A 16,777-nucleotide genomic window follows, 5' to 3' on the forward strand; every position below is an offset into this window, starting at 1 on the left:
GTAGGAATAAATGTTTAGTCTTCCAAAGGAATTGCTTCGAAGGAAACTACACCACTGTAGGAGTGATGGTATGGTACTAGTGTTTAAAAAGACCTCCATTATGACATCAGGTTTGTGTTGTCATTTCTACAGCTGCAGTGGTTTTTAGTGTGTGTGTGTGTGTGTGTGTGCATGTGTGCACATGTGTGTGCTTGTATACATGTCTGTCTGTGTGTTCATTAGCTGGTGTGTTACCTTGTCTGGAACTCCTGAGCTCAAAGCAGTCCTCCCGCCTCTGCCTCCCAGAGTGCTAGGATTACATGCATGAACCACCATGTCTGGCCTGGTGTGTTACCTTGGCAGCAGCCTCCGCCTCCTCAGGTGTCCACCGTCAACTCAGTTTAGCCAATTTAACTTAACAACTGTAGCCCTAGGAAAAGACATAGTATGAGCTGAAATTGCTCTATAGTCTCCCCTGGTTGCAGGAGCTCAAGAAAGGCGTGACTGGCATTCGTTTGGCTGCTCCTGGAGGAGTCCCTGGGAAGGGAGTGTGGGACTTACTCTGGTGTCTCTCTATGAGCCAGAGGATTTCTAGGCTCTCACATGCCAACCTCTGTTAGGCACAGACTGTTTCTTTTTTTTTTTTTTTTTAGCTCGTTTGATTCTTAAAACAACCTTCTCAGAAAGGTAATATTGTTTTCATTTTATAGATGAGAAAATTGAGACACAGAAAAGTTAAACAACTCATAATCAAAGTCAATCAGCTAGTCATGTGCAGAGCCAGGATTTAAACTCAGATTTTATTCCCTAATCCAGACTCTTTCCACTGCCCAGCACTCTCTCTTCCCATTTCCTCCTGGCCTCTGTGAAATGTGCCCATAGGTCTCTCCCTCCCTGGAGGACTCCTGGAAATGAAACCCATTTCATTTATCTGACAAAGGACAATGTTCTGAATAGCCCATCAGACCCCTAGGACTCAGATTCATTTGCTTCTATTACTGACTCCCTTTGGGACCTTGGCAAGCCCCTTAAGTTGCCTGGGCCTCAATGTTCTCCTCTGTAAGATGAGGGGACAGAAGTAGATGCAGCTTCCAGCTGTAAAATTCAATGACTGAATTTTGTCGCCGCAGCTGGAGTGCCTCCCACTGTGTGCACCCAGTCCACCCCCGGGGCGCAGCCTTCCTGCCTGCCTGGCTGGAAGCAGGCTCCCTCGGACAGCACGTGCTGCTGCCTGTCCATTTCCCACTTGCCTGGCTCCTCTTACTCATTCCCCTTTCACATTGTATCTGAACTCACTTGAATTCCTCACATATTTTGTTTATTTAATTCCTACATAGTATTCCAATTTGAGAATAAACCACAATATATGTTTTAATTCCCCCAGGAGAGACAGTTGTTTCCATTCTTTGCACAGTGCTGCAAGCAACATCCTTCTCCTTGCTTCCTTATGTACACGTGCAAGAGTTTCTCTAGAGTAAATGTCCAGAAATGGAATTGCTGAGTCATAGGGTTTATGCATTAGATCTTGCCAAATTGTTCCCCGAAACGGCAGTGCCAGCACATGCTCCCACTAGCAACTGGGGCAGTTCCGGTTCCCATATCCTCACCAAATACCCATCGAGCTTAGTTTTTTTTCCAAACGAACATTTTGGCTGCATTTGTCTTACGGTATTTCACTTTCTTCTTGATATTTGCTTATCTCCCTTACAGGATTGTAAACTTCACGAGGGCAGAATCGTTGCTTAACTCATTGTTATATTTCTCCCACAAAATTTATTGAGCCCAGTAAGTACCAAATAAAGAGTTGTGAACAAATAAATAAAGAACAGACCCAAGGAGACGGTGAGTTCCAAGAGGGCAGGGAAGGGCTTTCTGTCTTCATCAATCCGGAGTGACAGCGTGGGTAGGGAACCACAGTGGCCACAGCCGGCCTGCACACCGAGGCTTCCAGGTCTCCAGAGGACTGTGACCAACCTTTGGAGATCCTAGCTTTAGATAAGTTTTATCACAGTATCTATCGATTGAGTATTTATTGATATTCAATTTCCAGACTCTGGGGCTATCTTTATTAAGTGCCAAGAGGGCTGTTTCTGAATGGAACTCCCCCATCCCCGGTCCCGCCCTGTTACTAAGGGTTGGATAGAATCCATGTGTCCTTCGGACCAGGGTGCTACATGACCTCTGGTAAATGCCTCTCCTTTTTGTCACCCCAGCAGTTCCAGGCTGACTCATTTTCTAAATAAGCCACTCGTGGGTTTTGGTCTGACATCACATGTGGAAGAATGAGTAATTTTTTGAGAACCAGAATTATATTTGATCAGAATAAGATACACTGTGTATGTTACTCACAGTTTTAGGACAAAGGGTCAGCAGTGGTAACAAGCTCCCTGACCTTCTCCCTCCCACCTTTCCCTGGGGGCAGGGGATGGAGAGATGGGGAAGAAAGGAGGTGGATATGGGCGTGAAGAATTTTGGTGTGCACCACCTATTTTGTGATCACATTATGCAAAATGTAATAAAATTATATCTTATTGCCTTTGCTAGATTCAATAAAAGTAATACGGCTGTAAGTTCCGCTGCCACACTGCTTGGGTTCGAAGCCCGGCTCTACCACCTGACCAGCTGGGTGACCTTGAGCAGGTCATTGAACTTTGATGCATTTCCTTTCCTCATTTGTAAAATAATAATAGTACCTATCATGTAGGCTTGATGTAAGGAAGAAATAAGTTGATGTATGTTAAGTATTTAGAATAGTGCCTGGAACTTAGTAGGTACGATGGAAGTATTAGCAACTATTTCTTTGAATCCATCGCATGTATCCTCATTCTAAGTGCTCAATAAATGCTTTTTAACTAAATTAATGTATTCTCTTACAAGATATTTGGAATCAGGGGGATAGGAGCAACTATAAGAGGTTGTGATGGGGTTCAGAGTGTGCCACCTCAAAACATGCCACCTTGGCATACTGGCCATCGTGAGCTGGAGGCAATGGAGCCATAACAGATGCAGGAAGGGTGCTCTGACATCCCCCTTTCTGCCTAAAGCAGGACCTAAAACCTCCTGTGGGAAAGGTGGCCCCCTACCCCCGCCACAAAGGAGAGCAGGGAGTGGACGCTGAGATGAATCTGTACAAAGCCTTACTAAAACTTGTAACCCTTTTCTTCCATTAATTTCCCCTACATATTTCCTAGTCACTTTCCCACAATTTACCAGTTCCAGCCCAGAGTCCTTTGTCTTGTCAAATCCTCACAATTTATCACTCTTTGTCTAAAGTGGTATGTAAGTTTTGGGCCTAACAGTTTCTTTGAGTCTTCGTTTTCCTTATGAAGACTCTCGAATACTTGTAAGGACATTAAATAAAATGTGTGTGCTTTTGTCCTGTTGATCTGTCTTATCTTAGTTTAATGCTCAGGCCCAGCCACAGAACATAAGAGGGTAGGAGGAAGTTTTGCCTCCCCTGCAGTTGGAAATAGAAGGAACCCTAAAGGTCGATTACCTTGAGCCTATGTATCCCACCCTTTTGCTTGGTTGGTTTGTTCCCTGGGTGTGTGTGTTGTGCGAGGAGGGCTGCCACCCCCATGTCACTCAAGCGGAGGTTCTACTTCCTATTTTTCAAGTGTAAGAAGGTACAGTTCTCAATCCTTGAACCTTGAAAACAGGGAATGAGTTAGGAAGAAGACCTGGTACCAGAGAAGTTCCTCTGACCTCGCAGTGTCTTCTGCTTACGAGAGCCAGCAAGATGCTGTGGCATCCGGAGGAGGGTTACCCCATGGAGTTGGTAGGATGGGCATCGTGTGCAGGAAGTTATTTAGATATTTATTAACATTTAGATGTTATATTAACACCTTGTTAATATGCTGAATTCTCCTTATCAGCGCAGATGTGGTATTTATCTGCACAGCACTTGTGAACATACTCTTGAGCATGAGGGAGTCACGAAGAAGCCAGAGTGGATCTCTCCGAGCCCACCCTCAGTTGCAGGCCTCTTCAGGATGCCTTGGCTGGGCTTTGTGGGACCCCATTTGCTGGAGCAGGTCGGTCCAGCCTCGTTGGTACCACCATGTGGGCCTTACCTTGACAGCAGAGCAGACAACGGGTCTAACACGGCTGCCCCGGGAGCAAGGGTGCTATGCTCATTTGAAAGTCTACGAATTCAGTAAATAGGTAGAAAAGCCGAATTGCTGAAGGAAGGCCCGCTGTCCTGGAGGAGACATTCGCAAACACTCAAAAACACGGATGTCCACCCGCTGTCTCACTCACACACACGCTGACACAAGACTCCCTACGCTCACAAACACACGTGCGCCTCACGTGCACTCTCTCAGCCTGAGGGGTGGCCGAGGGGGGACCTCACGGCTGAATCAGATGCCGGTTAATGCTGCTGCTTTTATTACACCAGAAGTCTTAACGTTTATTGGGAGATGAACACAAAACTTGGCATACTGCTGTCACAGTGGCATGCATTCTCTGCGGTGCAGCTTTGGAGTAACGGGTCACCCCAGACCACACAGAAGAGCCACTCTCCAGGGGGGGCGGGGGGGGGGGGGAGACTGCAGACCCTTGCTCTCCCGAACACCAGCACCTCAGGTGCTTCACCACTGCAGCAGTCTAGGCTTCTGTGGGCGGGCGGGTGTGTTTTAAACAGTTAACACGCTGTGACAAGGGATCCAGGTTTGGGCAAGTTCCTAAAACTTAGGGCCAAGAGTACTTTGGGGGAGGCATTTACTTCCCACACAGGTGTCACTGACTAAAGCGGGCATGCTTAGCACTGCATCTGAGCTAGGTTAAGCTGCCAGGAGGCCTCAAGTCATCCTGGTTTCACGGGGAGAATAAGACATGATGGCGCTGTCACAATAAGGCCACTAAACTCACAGCGAACGATGACTTCAGAAGGAAGCTCTCGTGACTACAGGGAAGCAGCTCTCTCCTCTCTGATGTCAGGTGCCCCTCGCTGGTTAGGCACCTGCCCTGAGACTGTCACATGGTCCTTTTGGGGCTGCACAACATCACTTAGCACAACGGAGCAGAGGGAGGGGCCACGCACGTCAAGGTCACGGGACATCACCACCAAGCGGGCCGACTGCTGTTGGCGCGTGTCTCGGAGGCCTTTCCCGGCTGGGCCGGGTGCCCCGAGTGTCTGGAGAGCTAATCTGAAAAGAGGCTGGCAAAGGACTTCCTCAAGCTCCGGATGGTCTCCGCTTTGGCTTCATCCTCACTGGCTGCAGACCGGAAGAAGGAGGACTCAGAGAAGCTGAAGGCATTTGTCAGGGACTGCGACTTGCTTGAAGATAAAAACCAGAGAGAACGTGAGAGGGTGGTGTCCCCAGCAAGGCAGGGAAGGTCGGCGACACGAGGGTGCACAACCGGAACCCCCACTCCCACCCGGGGGAGACCAGGGTGACGGAGAAGAGGGCCAGGAGTGGCTGTACTACGGGGACCCTGGGAGACCCCTACGCTGTCCCCTACCTTCAGTGGTGCTGAAACAGGAAAGGGTGGGGTGGTGTGGGAACACAGGAGAAGGGAAGAAAGAGAGACGCAAAGAGGAGGAAGGGGTGACTCAAAGGCTGTTTCTTTTATTTCATGTTAAAACGCCTCAGGGTTAAATTGCAGATACCAGGGGCTCAGTCGGGGCGGGGCGGACCTAGGAATCTCAGCCTTTGCAATCTCTTTGCTGTCAACTGTCGTCTCCTGAGGCCAGCATCAGGAGTGGACCAATGACTTGGCTCTGTCACTGCCTCCCCGCTGGCCTTGGGCAAGCCACATGGCTCTCTGGGCCTGGGCGCTCGTCTGTGACACGTGATCCTTAGTGACATGGTGATCTCTAGGCCCATCTCTGGCTCTTGCCATTTTGCTCTTTTCTGTGATTCTAAAAGAACCTATCGGCTCCGCCCCAAACTCCAGTGCCTCGCTTCCGCTGTTCTCAAACGCACGTGATCGCCCGTGCACCCTTCCCTGGTATGCGGTCTGTGGGGTTCAGGGTGTCCAGGGGCAAATGAGGCCTATACATGTTTATTGAGTAGCTTTCTAATGAAAAAACCCAAATCACACACATTTTAGAGACCCGTTTTTCATTTCAGAGACTAGTGGTTCAGAGAGAAAAACCGAGACGGCAAGAGGCCGTGGGAGGCCGAGCCCTCACTGCAGGGGAGGACACCCGGTCTGGCTCCTCCCGGGGCCAGACCCGTCTCCTTCTTGACTCCCACCGGCTCTCCTTCCCGCTGATCCTGGCTTCAGAACTCTTCTGTGTCCTGGAACTCCCAGACTGCCCCTACGTGCTGGTGCAGCCCGGGAAACTCCCTTCTGCAGGACGCAGGACCATGAGCAATCTCTCTCCTGCAGGACTGTGAACAGAGGCCCTGCCTTTCGTCATGGCTGGGGATGAGCCCTGACACGCTGGCCCCTGGGAGGGGGGACTGGGTGCCGGGCACAAGCTTCCAGCTCGTTGTCAGAGGCTGGCTCTACTCAACAACTTCAGCCCGGAGGCAGGGACAACGCAAGGACCTGCCCTCAGACTAGGGCTAGAGTCAGCTAACAAGAAGGTAGGAGACCAGCAAGTCAGCATGCAGAAAACAGCTGGGTTGAAGGGATGCTATGGGCCACGTGAGATGCGAGAGGTGCCACTGGCCAGAGCTGGGAGCGAGAGTGGGTGATGCTGCTCCCATCATGTAGGACTGGAAGACCCAGACGAAGTGACCATCTGGACACCCAAGCCCCAACTCTGGCTCTGCCACTAACTAGAAGAGTGGCTTGGAGAAAGAAAAGTTTTTTCATCTATGCAATGACTAGATGATCTCTAACTGGCTCATTTAAACTCCAAAATTCTATAGCCCTCTTTTCTGCCTCCGTGAAGATTCACTGACTGCCTGTCACCTCCCTCTGAGAAGCACAGGTGGATCCCTCCGGTCCCCCTGGGGCTACAGCTGTCTGCCTGGGGACACAGGAACCAATCAGAGGCATCTCTGGCCCTGGGGGACAAGGTGGACCAGACCACCCTCTGCACCAGCCCAAGGACAGCTCTGCTACTGCCCAGGGGTCCTCAGTGCTTCCCTGCATAGCAGGGCGGTGGGGTGGGGGCTTTGGGGGTGCCTGCTGAGAATGAGGGAACCCAAGAGGACTGAGCTCCTAGCATCTTTATCCAGGAACTCCTCTGCTGCCTGCGCCAGAAACTGACCTCCTCCGCGCAGAGCTGAAGGTAAAAAGTTGAAATGGATTTAATCACTTCCCCCTTTCGTTCTGGGCAGCCCTGCTGACTACACACCCTGCACTGTGAGTCAGAGGCAGGAAAGTTTTTTCAAAAAAATTTCAGGAGGAGACACACACAGAGAGAAAGGGAATGGAAAAAAGAGTGGGAGATGGGGTTAAAAAAAAAAACAAACCCAAACCCTAAGCTGGTGTAAGACTAGAGAAGGGGGAGTGACTGCCACTTCCCCCACACTTGAGACTTTCACTTCCCTCTGTCCTCCCCTCCCCAGTCAACTCCAGCCACTCTCCTCACCAAGGAAACCGAAGAGCAAATCAAAAACCCCCCAAATCCCACTACAAAATGCAGGTAGGAGGAGGCCTGATGGAAGGTGCTTCCTAGCAGCCCCGGAGCCCCGCCGTGAGGAGGGGCGGGGAGAGGGAGGGGAGCTGCTGAGTCGTCTCTTACTTGAGCTGTGGGTGAGGCTGGGGCTTCTGTGGCGGAACAGCCGGGGGTGGCTGGGCCTCGGCCAGGGAGCTGCTGCTGCAGGGTGCATCTCCGTGGGTGGCGGGGCCGCCCTGCCGCTGAGGAGCCGAGGAGGAGGAAGAGGAGGAGGAGGAAGAGGAGGAAGGTAGCAGTGATGGTCCAGGGGGGAGCCGGCGTGGAGGCAGCACCTTGCCTGGGGGCTGCGTTCCTTGGGGTTGCCCAGGGCCCCCTAGGTTCAGTACAAGAAAAACTTCATAATTTAACCGTATCAAAGGGTTTCCTTATTAGAATCTATGTCTCAAAGGGTGTGGTTAGTTAATTACCAAAAGGATAAGCTCTATTACAAGAAGCCACTCAAGGCTCTGAAGAGCTCCCGGCAGAGTCCCTGGTCACCCTCACACATCACCACTCCAAGACTCCTCCAAGATGCAGCAACTCAGTCACAGCAGAGTCAGGACAGGGAAGACACCAGGGGATGAGCAGACCCCAATCAGAGGCGAGCTCTCCTACAGAAGGCCCCCAGACCAGAGGACCCTTCGCTCTTCCCCTGAGGTCCCTCAGGTGCAGGCCACCCTGCTCCAGGGTTTACTAGGATGTCCCAAGTCCCACACAGTGGACGCGGGAGAGGGTGGTGGAAAGAACACTGCTGGAAATCAGGGAACCTAACTAAGGACAGTCTGTCGCGGACTCCCCAGCAAGTCACCAAACTTCTCTGGGCCCCGGTCTTCCAACCATAACACTTAAAAAAGTAAGTCCTAGTCTTAGTTATCTTTTAAGTCTGCAGCGTTTCAGAGGTGATAAGGGACGAGACAGTTCCATGGTCCTGCTCCAAGCCTGCGCTCCAACTGCCGTCCTCACCCCAGCAGGCTGAACTGGAGCGTTAACTGGCGCCCACCACCAGGAGAAACCCTTTCTTCCCAGGAGCTCTCTTGCCTCAGTACCACCCGCAGGGGCTCCGGCATGACGCACCTCCCAGGTCTGTGTGGTGACATTCTCTGAACACCCAAACCCCATTCTCCCCTGGGATGTTGTGGGCACCATCTGGCAAAGAAGAGCCCCCCTAGGAAGGACCAGCATACCCTCCTCCCAGAAAGAGACACAAAACCAACTGGTGGCCAGGAGAGAGGAAAGGTCCCCCTTCCTCTGGGGGTTGATAGGCAGTAAGTGTGATACCAGATGGCTCAGATTTTGCTGGGGGGGGGGAGTCCCTATACTCCTAAGTCAAAAGACACCACCATTAGCACCTACTGACTATGGAAACGATGCACACTTGGCCTGGGAGCTCCAACTTCTCAGCCTCAGCCCCACAGTCCACATCATGGGCCTCCTGGGAGGAGCAGGCTTCCAGAAACTCAACAGCAGCTAAGAATTGTGTTACCACTCAGTTGTCTAGAAACACCAGAACACCTGTACCCCCTGGAGAGGCAGAGTTGTATGTCCATGCCACTGTGCCTCCACGACTGCCAGCTCACCTCCCCACTGCAGGGCACGGCCTCCCTGTTACCATCTGTCACCAATTAATACCAGGGTTAGTTACACAGAAATAGATATGTACACAGATAAATGGAATTCTTCACGTTGAAGAAGTTCCAAGTTCAAATCAAATAACAGGTGAAGGCGGCAGATTAGTAGATTATTTCATCTTAATCACCTTTTGCCTTTTCCAAAGTTTGGCATCATTTGTATTCGTATTTTCTTGTAAAATAACGCAGGTTGGTAGCTCAGCCTCTGGTACCAGAAACCTGAATGCTTTCCCACTTGTACAAAGATACTTGAATAGCCAGAAACTTTACAACTTAACACTGAAGACAGATATAACTTTTCCTTTATTGCACATTAAGCTGTACAAGAGAGTCACAAAAGAGAGGTACTTCAATCACACTTCCAGCATTGGCTGAGGTTCTCCCAGCTGGATCAGTACAAAAACAGGGGACAACATCAGAAAAAAAAAAATGTGTACAAAACACCTGAACGGCAATCCTATACTGTGACACAGATGTCCCCCAGGCCACAGAGTTGTCCCTTAGCATGCTGCCTGAGGGTACATGACAGTCAGGTTACGCTGTCTGCTTGAGTTTGGCAGTGGGAGCCCTGGTCAGTTTCTCCCCCACCTGAGAGAACTTAGCTGACACCACCCTGCAGCCTGACTGAGTTCAAATGGCAACTTTGTACTTGTGGCTCACAAATGTCACATGAAAAGCACCTGGATGTACACACTGATAACATGCATAGAAGCAACACCACCATCAGCTCACCACTTGGACAAAAAAAAAAAAAAAAGAAAAAAATTAAATAAAAAATGTATTCCTCCATTCTGGGAAATGTTACTTTATTCCTTTCTATCATTTCATCAGATTGGGAGGTATTTAAGGACCTGATTCTTCTGCAACCCCCCTGGAAGTGCATATATGCATATATGTATATATTTACAACACATCGACCACCACCATCTAAGGGAGGGATCGTAGAGGAGAACATTCACACTCAATGCATTTCTCTGTGGCCTCAGAATTTTCCAGCAACTGAAGGAGAAAGCAGGGCATGAGCCCCTTGTTACATATTACCAGCACTAGGCAGGCCTCAGATCTGGGAGCCCAGAACCAGGGCGTGTGGGTGCAGAGGTGGGAGGGAATGCACAATAAGAGCTGGCAGTCGCATTTTCCTAACAGGCTAACTGCCGGCAAGAGCTCCCACGGGCCACTGCGCTAGAGGTGGCTGCTTGCTGCCCGTTCCCAGCCTGGCCAGGAGGTGGCAAGAGGAGGCACTGGACCTGAGGCCTGGTTCAATCAACTGCCCCATTGTCTGCCCAGGTGCTGCTTGTCAGAGGAAAGAGAACAAACTGGTGAGGGCTCTTAAAGAGCTGCCGGCCATGCAGCCTCTGTCCAAAACCCACACAAGCTAAAGCTGAGACAGTTCCTGCCAGGCAAGAGAAAGCTCCTGGCTCCCTGGACGGCTCTCATCAGCAGCTGAGGCCCAAGGCGGGAGTCAACCGCAGGGCTGTGTAGGCAGTGCACCCACTCGGGTGAGGTGAAACGTCTGAGATTTGGTCTCGTGTTATGCTGCCTCAGGAGAGGCCAAGAGCAGAATGGTCAAATCCTTCCCAGCCTCTCAGCAGCCCCTGCGCTCGAGGCCCAACATTGCCAAAGGTCAGTCTCTGCACACAGGTCAAGCCCTGGGGAATACAAAGCAGCCTCAGTTCCACAGAAGCGCACGTACGGCAGATTCGGAAACAGCGACAAAGAGGAAACAACTGAGGGAGACTGAGATCAAAACACAGAAAATACTCACAAGCTCACTGTGATATTGCACATCGGCGGCCCCGTTGTTTTTGTTTGTTTAATCTCACGGCTAATTAGTTAATAATCAAAACGAAGGGTACACTGGGATGTAGAGTACAGAACACATTCCTGGAAATAGATTGTTCTTTGTATTTCATGTCATCACTAAAAACACAAGAGCTCTACAGGCACAGCCAGCCTAGTCACATAAACTGCACCACATTTTAGCAAATGGAGAAGACGGTGGATGCCTTCAAATTCAACGGATGAAGCTATGGAAATTTGACCTTGAAAATCTCTTAAAGTTCTACCTATTTACCCTAGTCATGCAGAAAGGAAGCGAAAAGCACAAGTTCGTGGAAGATTCCAAGCACGCTCATGGAGGTAAAGTGGGGGCAGGGGGAGGGGGTTAATCTGAGCCTGGGGGAAGGAGGACAGGAGTCGGGTTTGATTTTCGTGGTTTCTGTTTCTCCCCTGTCCACCCCCGCTGCTCCCCCCCACATTATGTAATGCTTTAAAAAACACTATCAAACCACCCAGGAGATAGAGTCACGCTGGACGTGGGAGAGGCACAGTTCTTTTGTACACTGTTGACAAACAGCCCTGGAATCACAAGTTATACAGAGAAAACATAAGTGAGCATTACAGGTATGAACAGGAACAGGTAAACAACCAGACGGAGGAGCTGACACTGCATAGGAAAAACACAGTCCAGTCAGCACGGAAAGAACACGGCAACGCACAGTGGGGATGGGGGGGGTCTGTTGCTCCCCTCCCCTGCTTTCCATTCTTTTCTTTTCTTGTTTGTTTTTGGCTTAAAATTTCTGCTTTGAAAAATTAACTAACGATCACTTTAAGAAGCTTGGACTTGCTTTGGCCCTACTGCAATGCCATTACAGTCGAGAATATACTGTAAACAACCTTGGGGCGGTGGCCGCTGAGGTGGGGTCTTGCTCGAGTCCGGATCCTTCAGTGTTCCACTCTGGAAGACAAAAATGCAAAAGAGATCAACACAGAACTCCAAGTGCATGAGTCCCAGAGAGAAGCGTGGTGGCTCGGTGGCGGGGCTGCAGGGGGACCCAGCGGGATCCGGTGGAAGCCCGTGGGATCTGGCCACAGGCATGTGCTGTGGCAGAAACACCTCTCAAAGGGGACCCTCGGCCTCTGGGCGTTGCTGGGGCACAGTGTGGGCAGTGTGGGGCTGGGGACCACTCTGTGACGATGCCTGACACCTCCTCGACTGCTTTTTCCATTTTAGTCCCTTTCAGACTTGTTCTTTCTGGAAGGTTTGAGTCTTCTAACGCCATCTGGTTTCTTTCCTGGCGCCTGCCTGATGTCCAGCTCCCACTCCTATGTACAGGCCAAACTTCCTAAAGGAAAGGGAGGATCCACAGCAATTCCAGGGATTGGGTTGGGCTGTAGGTGGTTCCAGGGGCAGGAGAGCGGGCAGGGCAGGGAAGGAGCGCTCACGCGTGTGCGTGTGTGTGTGTGTGTGTGTGTGTGTGTAGCTGGACTGGGAGACTAGCCTAGGCTTGGCTCACTTCTCATCTGGTTAACTCCAGGGTAGGATCAGTTGTGGGGCTGACTCAGGGGGTCAGATTCACTCTTTGGCCTGGGCTGGGAACTCCCCTGGGAAGGGCCTTGAAGAAGGGGAACCCTCCTCACCTAGAGGCAAAAAGTAAGATGTTAATGTTTGTAAAAGTCCTCCAGGCTAAGCTGCTCTTCCCTCTCAAACAGTGTAATTAAGGAAGGTGGCTTCACTCCACGCCGCCCCTCCTCCCAGCTGCGATTCCGATTATGCCTTGACAGGATCAAAGCCTCGTGTGACTTAGCGTGCCTAACACTTGTGCTAACCGTGATGAGCATTGCAGCTTGAGCTCCGTAAAGCCTGGCTCCTACCGAGTGTGCCCATGGTGACGTTGGGACGGGCTTCGAGGCAAGGCCGTGGCCGAGTACGTCCGGCATCTCCACTTCCTCATCCAGTGCCCCCTTCCCCTGTGGCGTGCCCCCAGCCCCACTCCCACAGGAAAGCTGTTTTTCCCTCTGTGCCCCACTTCCCCGGCTCCCATTCTGGCTGTCTACCTCCCCTCCTGCCGGTTTCAGCCCCATTGCCAGGGAAGTGGAGGTGCTACCCTTCCCAGTACCCCGGTCTTTGAACACCAGCATTGCCTCAAACAGTCCTGCTAAGAGGATTTTGGATAAGAGCAGGCAGGTGGGCCTTTGAAATGTCCTTAGGGCCACCACATCAGGGAGGGACCGTCCTATAACCCCCAACCACAGCAAGAGCACCAACACGTCCTTTCCCTCCTGCCAACGCACGCATGGGATCCACGGGGCGTGCTCTGACCCTGGCACTGCAATGCCGTGTCCAGCGAGCCGGCGGGGACCCTCCCTCCAGCTAGCCATCAGCACTCCTCAGTTCTCCCTCCTGGCATCTACGATTCACTGTCTTCCTCTGCCCAACTTTGGTCAGGCCTTTATCATTTCTTGCCTAGACTGGAATAGTCTCCTAACTCTTTCATCTCTTCTTTCTCCAATCCATCTTTGCCTTGGCTACCTGTTATCCTCCTATTTTCCCTAGTTGTGTCACTTACCTCTCTAAATAATTTAGAGCTGACACTTCTGGAGTGCTTCCCGTGTGCCAGGACCACAGGGCCCTTGCACGCGGCATCTCCCTTGCACCTCACGATAGCTATTTTCTGGGCATCCCTGGTGGCTTCAGCATGGTGGGAGCCGCCTTCCCAGCCTTCTCTTTCCTTTATGCCATGAACACACCTGCCCCACCAGGCCTGATCCCTTCCTATTTATTCTCTAGTCTGGGCCACACCTTAGTGTCACGGCCTCTCGGGGCCCGAGGTGGGTGCTCAGGTGAAGGGCAGCAAAAGTCGCAGAGTCTGTGGAGCCACAAGACTGCTCTCGCCAGCCCTGCCGCAGGGCCTCACCCCAGCACCACTGAAGGCTTCCAATGAATCACCTCAGGTGTCCTCCTCCCGGAGAACTGGTATTTTCAGAGAGGGTCATGGAAGACCATGCAGCGAGACAGCAGAATGAAGGCCAGTGAGCAAACGCTCCAGAAAGACAGACTTTCACTTCCAGGGAGAACTTTCTATTGTAAAAACAGTGAAACAGGCTGTCTTGTGAGGTAGATGGATGTGTTCATGCAGAAGCTAGAGCATTATCTCATGAAGACAGAGAGAATGTTCCTTCTTTAAATATGAGATAGATTTGGATGAACACTAAGGTTCCTTCTAACCTATGAGAGAACCTATGACGTTAGGAAAAAATTTTAAATCCCATAGATTAAGCTTTAATAGCAGAACTCTAGACACTCACAGGAAGAGCTCACAGGGGTGATCATACCATGCGGGCTGGCCCCAGCTCTCCTCAGCCACAGAAATATACACATGAGACACCCTAGGATGAACTGAGCCCAGAAGTCCCCTTCCCAGAGCTTCAGGGGAAGAGCTCCCAGAGGCATTCCTTTGGGCTGGGGCCTGGGAATGTGCCTTAGCCACCCTTGGTGGCACCTAGGAAGCTTCTCCTGCCCCTAGCTTCACCGAGGTTGTATACTGAAGACTTCTCAGGGGCTATGGGAGGCAGGGAAGGGAGTCCCCAAGGACTGTCCCTTGCCAGGCTGAGACGATCTGGCTCCACCCACAAGCCTGCTGTCTGCTAGGGACTGGGGGCCTATTCCCCGTGGAGTTTGGCTACCATGGGATCTGTCTCCAGTCATCAAGAGCCTTCTGGGATGTTGAATTCCATAGAAGTCTGGCCAGTCTGGCGTCACTGCCAAAGTCTGGCCTGTAGCCAGCCTGCAGCAGGAACTCATGGCCAGACTGAGAGGCAGAGTTTAGCCCAGGAAGTTGGATTGACTCAAACAGGTAAGGATGTGAAGTTTGGTGCTTGTGCCTAGCTACGCACAAAAGGAAGGGGAATAAATGGCCTTATAGTAGCAAAAAAAAAAAAAAAAAAAAAAAAACCCACAACAACCCTGGACTTACAAAATGACAAGATGAGAAGGTGTCAGTTTGTAAGGATGCTGCCAAAATCTGATGCAGCTGGAGGTGCATGAGTGCACCTACAAGGGGAGGATGGGTCACTGCCCTGTCGGCCGATCAAGCCCCATGAGAGAGCACAGCAGCCAGTTCTGGGCGTCTCTTTTAAGGGGGATAATGGGAGAATAAAATGGGTACATGGAGCAGATAGGACAGTGAGAAGTCTGGAAATGACATCTTTCCTCATGTGACTTTGGGCAAGTTACTTAACCTCTGAGTCTCAATTTCCCAAAGGGGCAGGTTCTCAAGATTAAATGTGGTAACTGTGGAAGCACCTATGGGCTTAGCAGAAGACTGAAATTAGTCAAATGTAGATCTGAATTGTGTCAAGGGCTGGCTTGGGTAGTAGTGAGCTTCCTGGCAGGAGAGGTGTTTAAGCAGGGCCTGGACAAACTCTGGTCAGAGGGGCTGTCTAGGAGGCTCCTGTATTTGCAGGCAGATGACCTTTTCAGGCTCTTCTGGCTCTGGGCTTCATTAGTTTGTTCATGCCTTTTCCAGTTCTTTAGGTGTCTGACATCGGACATAACCCTTAGCTGCAGAGTCTTGAGCCCAGCAAGACCCTCGGGCTCTTGGGCCTACGCAGAGGTGTCTTGCAGGTACGGGCTTTGAGGGGCTTAGCAAGAAGAGTGTGCTGCGGCCCTGCATCGAAGCTAATTGGACTGGTATCCCGATACGCTGAATCCACTGGGCTTTGGTAATCAGAGAAGCTAGTAAGGCAGCAGAGAGCTGGTGAAGCTCAGAGACTCCTCGAGGTTGGTGGGTCCAGCATTCAGTTGTCAAGGGAGGACTGCAAGGGTTTTCCTTACACAGGGCCACAGATGCCCAGCTCTCTCCATTCTCGCCTCCCCCTGTGCTCATGTGGGAGCACCAAAAGGGCATGGTGCATGGTACTGTGGAGTCCATGTGCATGGTATTGTGGAATACCACGGTGCATGGTACTGTGGAGTCCATGTGCATGGTATTGTGGAATACCACGGTGCACGGTACTGTGGAGTCCAAGTGCATGGTATTGTGGAATACCACGGTGCACGGTACTGTGGAGTCCATGTGCATGGTATTGTGGAATACCACGGTGCACGGTACTGTGGAGTCCAAGTGCATGGTATTGTGGAATACCACGGTGCACGGTACTGTGGAGTCCAAGTGCATGGTATTGTGGAATACCACGGTGCACGGTACTGTGGAGTCCATGTGCATGGTATTGTGGAATACCACGGTGCACGGTACTGTGGAGTCCAAGTGCATGGTATTGTGGAATACCACGGTGCACGGTACTGTGGAGTCCATGTGCGTGGTATTGTGGAATACCACGGTGCACGGTACTGTGGAGTCCATGTGCGTGGTATTGTGGAATACCACGGTGCACGGTACTGTGGAGTCCATGTGCGTGGTATTGTGGAATACCACGGTGCACGGTACTGTGGAGTCCATGTGCGTGGTATTGTGGAATACCATGGTGCATGGTACTGTGGAGTCCATGTGCGTGGTATTGTGGAATACCATGGTGCATGGTTCTGTGGAGTCCATGTGCGTGGTATTGTGGAATACCACGGTGCACGGTACTGTGGAGTCCATGTGGATGGTATTGTGGAATACCACGGTGCACGGTACTGTGGAGTCCATGTGCATGGTATTGTGGAATACCACGGTGCACGGTACTGTGGAGTCCAAGTGCATGGTATTGTGGAATACCACGGTGCATGGTACTGTGGAGTCCATGTGCATGGTATTGTGGAATACCACGGTGCATGGTACTGTGGAGTCCAAGTGCATGGTATTGTGGAATACCACGGTGCACG

The 16,777-nt window shown here is 51.2% G+C and overlaps 1 protein-coding gene across 1 annotated transcript in view; it reads right to left on the reverse strand.

Moving 5' to 3' along the window:
- Positions 1-5,124: 5,124 nt before the first annotated feature.
- SYN2 (synapsin II) overlaps positions 5,125-16,777 on the reverse strand; it is a 169,155-nt gene continuing 157,502 nt past the window's right edge. The window contains exons 11-13 of the mRNA XM_069484416.1: positions 11,845-11,905; positions 7,628-7,874; positions 5,125-5,260 (exon numbers count right to left, since the gene is read on the reverse strand). Coding sequence (XP_069340517.1) covers positions 5,125-5,260; positions 7,628-7,874; positions 11,845-11,905 — 444 coding nt within the window. The remainder of the gene's footprint in view (positions 5,261-7,627; positions 7,875-11,844; positions 11,906-16,777) is intronic.

Source organism: Eulemur rufifrons, chromosome 10, assembly GCF_041146395.1.
Source record: "Eulemur rufifrons isolate Redbay chromosome 10, OSU_ERuf_1, whole genome shotgun sequence".
Classification (NCBI taxonomy): Eukaryota; Metazoa; Chordata; class Mammalia; order Primates; family Lemuridae; genus Eulemur; species Eulemur rufifrons.